Source organism: Bubalus kerabau, chromosome 14 (assembly GCF_029407905.1).
Source record: "Bubalus kerabau isolate K-KA32 ecotype Philippines breed swamp buffalo chromosome 14, PCC_UOA_SB_1v2, whole genome shotgun sequence".
Taxonomy (NCBI): Eukaryota; Metazoa; Chordata; class Mammalia; order Artiodactyla; family Bovidae; genus Bubalus; species Bubalus kerabau.
Genome location: NC_073637.1, coordinates 34,270,426 through 34,282,913, shown reverse-complemented (window position 1 = coordinate 34,282,913; position 12,488 = coordinate 34,270,426). Strand labels below are relative to the sequence as shown.

Below are 12,488 nucleotides of genomic sequence, written 5' to 3'. Positions count from 1 at the left end.
CCAAAGAGCAAGCATCTTTTTATTTCATGGCTGAAGTCACCATCTTCAGTGATTTTGGAGCCCCACAAAATAAAGTCTCTCACTGTTTCCATTGTTTCCCCATCATTTGCTATGAAGTGATTGGACCAGATGCCATGATTTAAGTGTTCTGAATTTTGAGGGTTTTTTTTTAATGTATTTATTTTAATTGCAAGTTAATTACTTTACAACATTGTAGTGGTTTTTGCCATACATGGACATGAGTCAGTCATGGGTGTACGTGTTTCCCTCATCTTGAGCCCCCCCTACCTCCCTTCCCATCCCATCCCTCAGGGTTGTCCCAGTGCACCAGCTTTGAGTGCCCTGTTTCACGCATCGAACTTGGACTGGTGATCTATTTCACATATGGTAATACACATATTTCAATGCTGTTCTCTCAAATCATCCCACCCTCACCTTCTCTCAAAGAGTCCAAAAATCTACTCTTTATATCTGTGTCTCTTTTGCTGTCTCACATATAGGGTCATTGTTACCATCTTTTAAAATTCCATACATATGCATTAATATGCTGTATCAGTGTTTTCTTTTTGACTTACTTTCATTCTTATAATAGGCTCCAGTTTCATCCACCTCTTTAGAACTGATTCAAATGCATTCTTTTTAATAGCTGAGTAATATTCCACTGTGTATATGTACCACAGCTTTCTTATCCATTCGTCTGCCGATGGACATCTAGGCTGCTTCCATGTCAGATATTGTAAACAGTGCTGCAATGAACATTGGGGTACATGTGTCTCTTTCAATTCTGGTCTCCTCAGTGTGTATGCCCAGCAGTGGGATTGCTGGGTCATATGGCAGTTCTAGTTCCAGTTTTTTAAGGAATCTCCACACTGTTTTCCATAGTGGCTGTACTAGTTTACATTCCCACCAACAGTGTAAGAGGGTTCCCTTTTCTCCACATCCTCTCCAGCATTTATTGTTTGTAGACTTTTTGATAGCAGCCATTCTGACCGGTATAAGATAGTACCTCACTGTGGTTTTGATTTGCATTTCTCTGATAATGAGTGATGTTGAACATCTTTTCATGTGTTTGTTAGCCATCTGTATGTCTTCTTTGGAGAAATGTCTGTTTAGTTCTTTGGCCCATTTTTTGATTGGGTCATTTATTTTTCTGGTATTGAGCTACATGAGCTGCCTGTATATTTTTGAGGTTAATTCTTTGTCAGTTGCTTTGTTTGCTATCAAGCCAACTTTTTCACTCTCCTCTTTCACTTTCATCAAGAGGCTCTTTAGTTCTTCCTCACTTTCTGCCATAAGGGTGGTGTCATCTGCATGTCTGAGGCTATTGATATTTCTCCCAGTAATCTTGATTCCAGCTTATGCTTCATCCAGCCCTTCATTTTGCATGATGTATTCTGCATATAAGTTAAATAAGCATGGTGACAATATGCAGACTTGATGTCCTCCTTTACCAATTTGGAACCAGTCTGTTGTTCCATGTCCAGTTCTAACTGTTGCTTCTTGACCTGCATGCAGATTTCTCAGGAGGCAGGTAAGATGGTCTTTATTCTCTGGTACTAAATGCTTCCTTAAAACATAGGTCAACAGAATTGACATGTTTTGATTCAATGGACATGAACTTGGGCAAAATCTGGGAGATAGTGAGGGATAGGGGGCCTGGCGTGCTGCAGTTGATGTGGTCACAAAGAGTCAGACACCACTTAGCGACTTACATTGTTTGAACAACAACCACATCATTTTTAAGGTGATGGAATGAAGAGGACCTAAACGGTCAGCACAAATTCCTATATTTTCAAACACTACAAAGAATAATGGATGTTCAAGAGTCCCATTTCATACAGCTATTTTATCAGGAATATTTAAAAGGTCAGTAAATAAAATACTTACTCATCTATTTGACAAACACACATCTCCACCTCCTTCAGTGCAGTCTGAAGTTTGCCCAGAAGTTTCTGATAGATATCCTGGGTTTCTAAGTCTTCTTCTTTCAACAAATACCGGAGACCATGTCCATCTTGCTGTCCCAGAGACAGACCTGAAGGGGCTGCCATGGTCGTGATCGTATGTTGAATGTACACCATAGGGCTTAGTTTTCCTGAGGAGTTAAAATCATTCTATAGTAACAACTATTACCTTTAATTTACAGTAGCAATCCAGTGTAATCCATTTTAGACGCCCAACCTTACAAAAAATAAAATGCCAATCCAATGCTAAATTTAATTCAAGAATTAAAGCTTACAGGGAGTTGAGATTCAAAATTAGGATACAATTCAATTCCACGGCCCACTCTGATGGCATGGGATGGTACTCTGCTTTTCTTGCAGCTGCTCCTCCTATATTTTTCTCACAGTCACAGAGCCATTTCAGATGAAAGATTTCACAGCAAGATGAGCTGTGCTTATCAGACATACAAGGAAGCCAAAAACAATCATTCTTTTTGAAGGAAAAGTAATACAAAATGCATAAGTCCACTTTCATCCTACAAACACTTATGCATAATTATCCAAATGACTAGAGTGAGGAATCCTTTAGTTCAGACTTGCTGACATGCCAGGAATCTATCCAATTCCAGGGATGTGGGAATAGTTATGACTGCCTAAGTTACTTGTCATAATTTGATAAAATTTAAAAAGCTAACCTACCTTGTTCAGATTTATTTTCTTTATCATGAGAATTATGCTTCCTACTATCCAACTGAACGCCAAACGCACTCCCCAGGGATGTTGATGTTTTGGGATAAGAAACTTCCATCACATTGACATGGCAGTTGGTAGGGCAGAAGTCACTGCTGTGCAGAGGGGAGATTCTAGACTTGGCCTGTTTAAAGGTGGGCCAGGCTCTATTCTTTAGTACACGAGAAAACTGTAAATGAAAGAAGAAAGAGAAAGCAGTTAAACATGCTGTGATAATCAAACATTTCACTCCTGTCATCCATAGCAAAGTCAAAATAAAATTACATCATGTAACTGGAATGGGTGAAATAAATTATAAGTTGCTACAAATTAAGTCATTACTTTAAAACCTTCACATTCTTAGAAAAGCAAAGCCACAGAGGCAGCAAATGCAATGAATGCCTTTGAAACTCTGACTGCAAGCTAAGCGGTAAAAGAAATGAATTTAAGTGATCAATACCACTTACTAGGACTCAAATCCACAGGCTCCTAGCAGCTGAGAGTCAGAGAGAGAAATCGAATCAGCGTCCTAGGACACCAAGATAGGAACACAATATTTAAAGTGAGGCAAGCTGGAAGAATAGGGTAGCTGTCAGGTCAAGGGTAGAAGAAGGATTATTCCAAACACTGTGAGAAAGCTGACCCAGACCTGAGTCTGTGAACAGGCTAGACAGCAAAGCTCTGTGGTGGTACCCCTGAGGCAGAACAGACTGTACCTTCCATGGTTTCTACTAATGCCTGCCGAGCCTTGGTCAGGATCAGCCTGAAGACTGGTGTGGACTCTGCTTCTATGCCATTGAGAATAAAGTGATGCTCAAGGAATTTACACAGCTTCCTCATATAGCCACTCAATGACTTAAAACTTTGCAATTCATCCATGGTCTAGACGTGCCATGGTTTACGTGTGTGCTAAGCCATTCAGTCCACTCTGACTCTTTGTGACTATATGAACTATAGTCCACCAGGCTTTTCTGTCTATAGGCTTCTCCAGGCAAGAATACTGGAGTGAGTTGCCATGCCTTCCTCCAGGGGATCTTCCCAACCCAGGAATAGAACCCACATTGGCAGGTTCAATTGGCTTATGTCTCCTACATTGACAGGCAGGTTCTTTACCACTAGCACCACCTGGGAAGCCTGCCATGGTCTACACGGCCACCTAAAGTCTGATGCATACCCGGGTTATCTATCTCAAGCTCTCTTCCCTTTGCTCCTCTGGCTTGCACTCAGTTCCTCTCCCACACCGTCTACTCTCTGGAGATCCTGGTACAAACTGTTCAATATCACTAGAATATTCTTCCTTCATTTCTAAACTTCCTCCTATGCACTTTCAAGTTCTGTGAAATTGTCAAGAGATGTTCCTTGAGTGCCAGTCTAAGTTCAGTTTTCCTGGTGTTAGGTGTTAGGTTACAGCACTCTGTCACTCCCCCTTATAGTTATGAATAACTTTCTTATTTCCCTCTCCCTGAGCAGATGTGAACTCCACGAGGGTGATGCTGACATCTGTCTTGTGTACCACAAACAAAGCATCTCACAGAGACAGATTATAGTTTCAGAAGCAAAGGACTGAGAGCCACCAGCTCCCTATGTTTCAGTTGCGTGTGTGTGCTTAGTCACTCAGTCGTCTCTGACTCTTTGTGACCCCACGGACAGTAGCCCATCAGGCTTCTCTGTCCATGAGGATTCTCCAGGCAAGAATGCTGAAATGGGTTGCAATTTCCTCCTCCAAAGGATCTTTCCAACCCAGGGATCAAATCCAGGTCAAACCCATTGCAGTCAGGTTCTTCACCACCTAGGCCACCAGGGTATGTCATCCCCAAAACTGGAGGGCTTCTGAGGTGGTGCTAGTGGTAAAGAACCCACCTGTCAATGCAGGAGATATAAGAAACAAGGGTTCAATCCCTGGGTCAGGAAGATCTTCTGGAGGAGGAAATGGACTTAGCGACTTATCTAGGTTAAATTTAAGAATAAAGATGTGACACAAAAAAATCACATCTTATAAGCTCACTATTAGAATATGATCTATCTTATGTATATATTAAACTATGCTTTCAAATCATATGTCAGAAGCTACGAAGCTCAGCAAAGTGCTAGCACATAGTAGGACTCTGAATGGAACTGGACTAAAATGTAGGAATCTATTAACAAATTATTAACATATTTGATAATGATATGAAAGTGAAAGTGGAGAGTGAAAAAGGTGGCTTAAAGCTCAGCATTCGGAAAATGAAGATCATGGCATCCGGTCCCATCACTTCATGGGAAATAGATGGGGAAACAGTGTCAGACTTTAGTTTTTGGGGCTCCAAAATCACTGCAGATGGTGACTGCAGCCATGAAATTAAAAGACACTTACTCCTTGGAAGGAAAGTTATGCCCAACCTAGATAGCATATTCAAAAGCAGAGACATTACTTTGCCCACAAAGGTCCATCTAGTCAAGGCTATGGTTTTTCCTGTGGTCATGTATGGATGTGAGAGTTGGACTGTGAAGAAGGCTGAGCGCTGAAGAATTGATGCTTTTGAACTGTGGTGTTGGAGAAGACTCTTGAGAGGCCCTTGGACTGCAAGGAGATCCAACCCATCCATTTGAAGGAGATCAGCCCTGGGATTTCTTTGGAAGGAATGATGCTAAAGCTGAAACTCCAGTACTTAGGCCACCTCATGCAAAGAGTTGGCTCATTGGAAAAGACTCTGATGCTGGGAGGGATTGGGGGCAGGAGGAGAAGGGGACGACAGAGGATGAGATGGCTGGATGGCATCACTGACTTGATGGACATGAGTCTGAGTGAACTCTGGGAGTTGGTGATGTACAGGGAGGCCTGGCATGCTGTGATTCAGGGGGTCGCAAAGAGTCAGACATGACTGAGCGACTGAACTGAACTGAACTGATATAGTGAAAAATGGGACTTCCCTGGTAGCTCAGCTGGTAAAGAATCCCCCCACAATGCAGGAGTCTCTGGTTCAATTCCTGGGTCGGGAAGGTCCCCTGGAGAATGGATAGGCTACCTACTCCAGTATTCTTGAGCTTCCCTGGTGGCTCAGATGGTAAAGAATCCATCTTCAATACAGGAGACCTGGGTTCAATCCCTTGGTTGGGAAGAACCCCTGGAAGAGGGCAAGGCAACCCACTCCAGTCTTCTTGACTGGAGAATTCTATGGACAGAGGAGCCTGGCTACAGTCCATGGGGTCACAAAGAGTTGGACATGACTGAGCAACTAAGGACAGCACAATATAGTGAAAATAGTCTAAACACTGAAAGACAGAAAGGCATTTAGAGAATTCTTGATCTGTTTTTAAAAATATTTATTTATTTATTTGGCTGTGCTGAGTCTGTTAGTTGCAGCACGTGGAATCTTTAGTTGAGGCATGCAGTACCTATTTTTTTTTTTTTTAAGTTGTGGCACACGAACTCTTAAGTTGTGGCAGGTGGGTTCTAGTTCCCTGACCAGGGATTGAACCTGGGCCCCCTGTATTGGGAGCATGGAGTTTCAGCTACTGGACTACCAGGGAAGTCCTAAGAATTAATCAATCTATTAATCTCCAAAGGCTTCGCTGGTGGCTCAGACGGTAAAGCGTCTGCCTGCAGTGTGGGAAACCCGGGTTCAATCCCTGGGTTGGGAAGATCCCCTGGAGAAGGAAATGGCAACCCACTCCTGTACTCTTGCCTGGAAAATTCCATGGACTGAGAGGCTCCTCAGAGCCTGGTAGGCTACAGTCCATGGGGTCGCAAAGAGTTGGACACCACTGAGCGACTTCACTTTACTTTACTTTCACTTTTACTTCTAGTAGGGCTTCTACTAGAAGCCTTCTCTAAGGAGAGATAAGAAAGCCTTCCTCAACAATCAGTGCAAAGAAATAGAGGAAAACAACAGAAGGGGAAAGACTAGAGATCTCTTCAAGAAAATTAGAGATACCAAGGGAACATTTCATGCAAAGATGGGCTTGATAAAGGACAGAAATGGTATGGACCTAACAGAAGCAGAAGATATTAAGAAGAGGTGGCAAGAATACACAGAAGAACTGTACAAAAAAGATCTTCATGACCAAGATCATCACGATGGTATGATCACTCACCTAGAGCCAGACATCCTGGAATATTAAATCAAGTGGGCATTAGAAAGCATCATACGAACAAAGCTAGTGGAGGTGACGGAATTCCAGTTGAGCTATTTTGAATCCTAAAAAATGATGCTGTGAAAGTGCTGCACTCAATATGTCAGCAAATTTGGGAAACTCAGCAGTGGCCACAGGACTGGAAAAGGTCAGTTTACATTCCAATCCCAAAGAAAGGCAATGCCAAAGAATGCTCAAAATACCACACAGTTACATTCATCTCACACGCTAGTAAAGTAATGCTCAAAATTCTCCAAGCCAGGTTTCAGCGACACATGAACTGTGAACTTCCAGATGTTCAAGCTGGTTTTAGAAAAGGCAGAGGAACCAGAGATCAAATTGCCAACATCCACTGGATCATCAAAAAAGCAAGAGAGTTCCAGAAAAACATCTATTTCTGCTTTATTTACTGTGCCAAAGCCTTTGACTGTGTCACAATAAACTGTGGAAAATTCTTCAAGAGATGGGAATACCAGACCACCTGACCTGCCTCTTGAGAAATCTGTATGCAGGTCAGGAAGCAACAGTTAGAACTGAACATGGAACAACAGACTGGTTCCAAATAGGAAAAGGAATACGTCAAGGCTGTATATTGTCACCCTGCTTATTTAACTTATTTGCAGAGTACATCATGAGAAACGCTGGGCTGGAAGAAGCACAAGCTGGAATCAAGACTGCCGGGAGAAATATCAATAACCTCAGATATGCAGATGACACCACCCTTATGGCAGAAAGTGAAGAGGAACTAAAAAGCCTCTTGATGAAGGTGAAAGAGGAGAGTGAAAAAGTTGGCTTAAAGCTCAACATTCAGAAAACTAAGATCATGGCATCTGGTCCCATCACTTCATGGGAAATAGATGGGGAAACAGTGGAAATAGTGTCAGACTTTATTTTTGGAGGCTCCAAAATCACTGCAGATGGTGACTGCATCCATGAAATTAAAAGACGTTTACTCCTTGGAATGAAAGTTATGTCAACCTAGATAGCATATTAAAAAGCAGAGACATTACCTTGCAAACAAAGGTCTGTCTAGTCAAGGCTATGGTTTTTCCTGTGGTCATGCATGGACTGTGAAGAAAGCTGAGCACCAAAGAATTGATGCTTTTGAACTGTGATGTTGGAGAAGACTCTTGAGAGTCCCTTGGACTGCAAGGAGATCCAACCAGTCCATTTTAAAGGAGATCAGTCCTGGGTGTTCTTTGGAAGGACTGATGCTAAAGCTGAAACTCCAATACTTTGGCCACATCATGCGAAGAGCTGACTCATTGGAAAAGACCCTGATGCTTGGAGGGATTGGGTGCAGGAGGAGAAGGGGACGACAGAGGATGAGACGGCTGGATGGCATCACTGACTCAATGGATGTGAGTCTGAGTGAACTCCGGGAGTTGGTGATGGACAGGGAAGCCTGGCGTGCTGCAATTCACGGGGTGGCAGAGAGTCAGACATGACTGAGCGACTGAACTAAACTGACTGAGGGTTTCTCAGGTGGCGCTAGCAATAAAGAACCTGCCTGCCAGTGAAGGCAGATATAAGACACACGGCTTTGATCCCTGTGTCAGGAAGATCCCCTGGAGGGGAGCATGGCAACCCACCTCAGTCTTCTTGCCTGGAGAATCCTATAGACAGAGGAGACTCGCCGGCTGTGGTTCATAGGGTTGCAAAGAGTTGGACACGGCTGAAGTGACTTCATGCATGCAAATCTCTAGTAAATAGAGATCTATTACTCTCTCTTTATTACTATAGAAACTGTGACTTATCTCGGAAAGACCCAGAATTTAAGGCCAGATGCAAACTTTCCCTCAGAAGTTCTTTCCCACTGTAGTCGCAGGATAAACACCTTAGATCAGGCTCCCAAGGCACACACAAAAGCATGGAGATCAATTTCATTATGTCACAGCATCCACTGTAATAGGCAGTTAGCCTTCTCTCTCCTTCTTTTATTTTAATCAACTATTCATTCAAACAAAAACACAAAGAGAAGCATCTATGCATGATCCTGGGTTGTGCTGGAGATACAACTCCTGCCCCTACAGATTGTATTTTTGTGTAAACAGGAACTATCTCTTGAAAGCTCATTAAATATATGGAAGAAGTATTCCCATTGCCAAAAATAAGCCCAATTATGGAATTATTTGGAAATAGGAAAGGGAATCCAGAATTTTTAAAAATTCTCAGGCCAATACAGACTGAGTGGCATTCCTCCAAACAGCGCATAGTTTTGCGTCTGGATCCATCGCCCACACTTCCTGCCCCATGGGGATTAAACCCCAGCTTAGGGTTCACTCGGGTCCCCAGCAAGGTCTGAACATCTGTGGCCTGTACCACTGGCCAAAAACTCAAATCTGATGGCAACACCCTGGCAATGGAAACTAAAATATCAACCTGTTTCTATTTTTAAAACCTAAAATTTTCAGTCAAAACAATAAGGGAAAGCCAGTCTCTTTGAGATTTTAGTTTCTAAGGATACATTTTATTTTATAGAAAGAGGGCTGTTTGACGCTTTTATTTTAGAGAAAAATGGGTTGCTAATAATAGTTTGGGCTTCCCTGGTGGCTCAGTGATAAAAAATTTGCCTGCCAATGTAGGAGATGTGGGTTCAATCCCTGGGTTGGGAAGATCCCCTGGAGAAGGAAATGGCAACCCACTCCATTATTCTTGCCTGGGAAATCCCATGGACAGAGGAGCCTGGCAGACTGCAATCCATGTGGTCACTAAGAGTCAGACATGAATTAGCAACTAAACAACAAATAATAACAGTTTAAAAGTAAATATGTGGAAACTAAAAATAAATATTCACAAATGCTACAGTTTCTGTTGACACACATTTGATATACAGATGGAATTTACTTTCCATGACAGACTATTACCTTAGGTATCAACATTTTATTCAAACTGAAAAGATTTTTGAAATGTTCTCTTGTTAAGCTTGTTTCTCTACTTCATTAGAAAGATACCAACCTAGAGCCAGACATCCTGGAATGTGAAGTCAAGTGGGCCTTAGGAAGCATCACTACCAACAAAGCTAGTGGAGGTGTTGGAATTCCAGTTGAGCTATTTTGAATCCCAAAAGATGATGCTGTGAAAGTGATGCACTCAATATGTCAGCAAATTTGGAAAACTTAGCAGTGGCCACAGGACTGGAAAAGGTCAGTTTGCATTCCAATCCCAAAGAAAGGCAATGCCAAAGAATGCTCAAACTACCGCACAATTGCACTCATCGCACACACTAGTAAAGTAATGTTCAAAATTCTCCAAGCCAGGCTTCAGCAATTCATGAACTGTGAACTTCCAGATGTTCAAGCTGGTTTTAGAAAAGGGAGAGGAACCAGAGACCAAATTGCCAACATCTGCTGGATCATCAAAAAAGCAAGAGAGTTCCAGAAAAACATCTATTTCTGCTTTATTTACTGTGCCAAAGCCTGTGACTGTGTGGATCACAATAAACTGTGGAAAATTCTGAAAGAGATGGGAATACCAGACCTCCTGACCTGCCTCTTGAGAAATCTGTATGCAGGTCGGGAAGCAACAGTTAGAACTGGACATGGAACAACAGACTGGTTCCAAATAGGAAAAGAAATACATCAAGGCTGTATATTGTCACCTTGCTTATTTAACTTCTATGCAGAGTACATCATGAGAAATGCTGGGCTGGAAGAAGCACAAGCTGGAATCAAGATTGCCGGGAGAAATATCAATAACCTCAGATATGCAGATGACACCACCCTTATGGCAGAAAGTGAAGAACTAAAGAGCCTCTTGATGAAAGTGGAAGAGGAGAGTGAAAAAGTTGGCTTAAAGCTCAACATTCAGAAAACGAAGATCATGGCATCTGGTCCCATCACTTCTTGGCAAATAGATGGGGTAACAGTGGAAACAGTGTCAGACTTTATTTTTTGGGGCTCCAAAATCACTGAAGATGGTTATTGCAGCCATGAAATTCAGATGCTTCCTCATTGGAAGGAAAGTTATGACCAAACTAGACAGCATATTCAAAAGCAGAGACATTACTTTGTCAACAAAAGTCAGTCTACCCAAGGCTATGGTTTTTCCAGTAGTCATGTATCAATGTGAGAACTGGACTATAAAGTAAACTGAGCGCCGAAGAATTGATGCTTTTGAACTGTGGTGTTGGAGAAGACTCTTGAGAGTCCCTTGGACTGCAAGAAGATCCAACCAGTCCATCCTTAAGGAGATCAGTCTTGAGTGTTCATTAGAAGGACTGATGTTGAACATGAAACTCCAATACTTTGGTCACCTGGTGCGAAGAGCTGACTCATTAGAAAAGACCCTGATGCTGGGAAAGATTGAGGGCAGGAAGAGAAGGGGACAAGAGAGGATGAGATGGTCGGATAGTATCACCGACTCAATGGACATGAGTTTGGGTGGACTCCAGGAGTTGGTGATGGACAGAGAGGCCTGGCATGCTGCAGTTCATGGGGTCACACAGAGTCAGACATGACTGAGCGACTGAACTGAACTGAATGATTCTAAGTAGATTTATGGTCAAGAAGTGATGAAGAAGGGATTGCTTTTAAAGCACTAAAGTCCTAGTTCCTAAATGAAAAATAAAAATAAGTGAGACAGTACTCCATAGGACTGATACCTAGTTGGCTGCCTGCCAAATATGTGACACAAAGTCAATTCTTAATCTCCCTGAGGAAAAAAGCAGGATGATAAGAGTATTTGGTACACATGGCTACTTCAAGGCTCAAACAGCAATAATGTACATACAAGAGCTTTCAAACTTCAACAACATTCTTTTTATCATTTGAAATCATTGCCCAGTAGCCTGTCCACTTCTGCTTTAAAAGGTTCCCAAGCACCCAGTTACTCCTGAGGAAATGGAAGATGCTTCTCACATGCCAGGATGTTTTTGAGAATCACCTACTTTGGGGGGAAACCCCTATACTTTCTGCTTCTGATCCCTACAACATACACCCCTCATCAGTTCAGTTAACTCACTAAGTTGCATCCGACTCTTTGTGACCCATGGATTGTAGCCCACCAGGCTCCTCTGTCCATGGAATTCCCAGGCAAGAATACTGGAGTGGGTTGCTATTTCCTTCTCCAGGGGATCTTCCTGACCTTTGGATTGAACCCAGGCCTCCTGCACTGCAGGCAGATTCTTTACTAACAGAGCCACCAGGGAAGCCCATCTTTACCATCTGAGCCACCAGGAAAGCCCCATATACACCCCTCATTTTATCTCAAACCAGGCTGTTAGAAACCAAAATAACATCTTCTTTAATTGTTTATGTCATAAACAATTCAGCACATAGCTTGAACTGATCTTTTCTCTCCATCCTACACATAGCTTGAACTGATCTTTTCTCTCCGTACCCAAGGCTTCTTTGAGTCCAAATCACCATCAATATGGACATCTTTACAAACAAATCTGATGATTATGTCACTTTGAAACATCACTGGAAAAATCAGATTTTGTCAGGTTTCCTTTTTAATTGCATCCAACTCAAATCCTCCTTTCTGGCCCAGGCAGTCTGTCAACTCTTCCTCAATAAGATCAGTCTCATTTCTAAGTCTTTGCCTTTGCTTATGATATCTCTCTTTAGTTGAGAATGAAGTAAAGAGAGCTATCAAATCAATCTGACACATCTTTCCAACTGACAGCAGCTAGCATCTGCTGACTACTCAATCCAAGAGGATTTCTCCTCCTCTGAAATGCTATTGCCCTTGCAGTTCCCT

General features: G+C 42.3%; 1 protein-coding gene across 2 annotated transcripts in view; it reads right to left on the bottom strand.

Moving 5' to 3' along the window:
* PREX2 (phosphatidylinositol-3,4,5-trisphosphate dependent Rac exchange factor 2) overlaps nucleotides 1-12,488 on the bottom strand; it is a 787,616-nt gene that overhangs the window by 124,226 nt on the left and 650,902 nt on the right. For both annotated transcript variants that reach the window (XM_055546191.1, XM_055546192.1), the window contains 2 exons: nucleotides 2,643-2,862; nucleotides 1,888-2,095 (listed from right to left, as the gene is read on the bottom strand). In XM_055546191.1, the coding sequence (XP_055402166.1) occupies nucleotides 1,888-2,095; nucleotides 2,643-2,862 (428 nt within the window). The remainder of the gene's footprint in view (nucleotides 1-1,887; nucleotides 2,096-2,642; nucleotides 2,863-12,488) is intronic.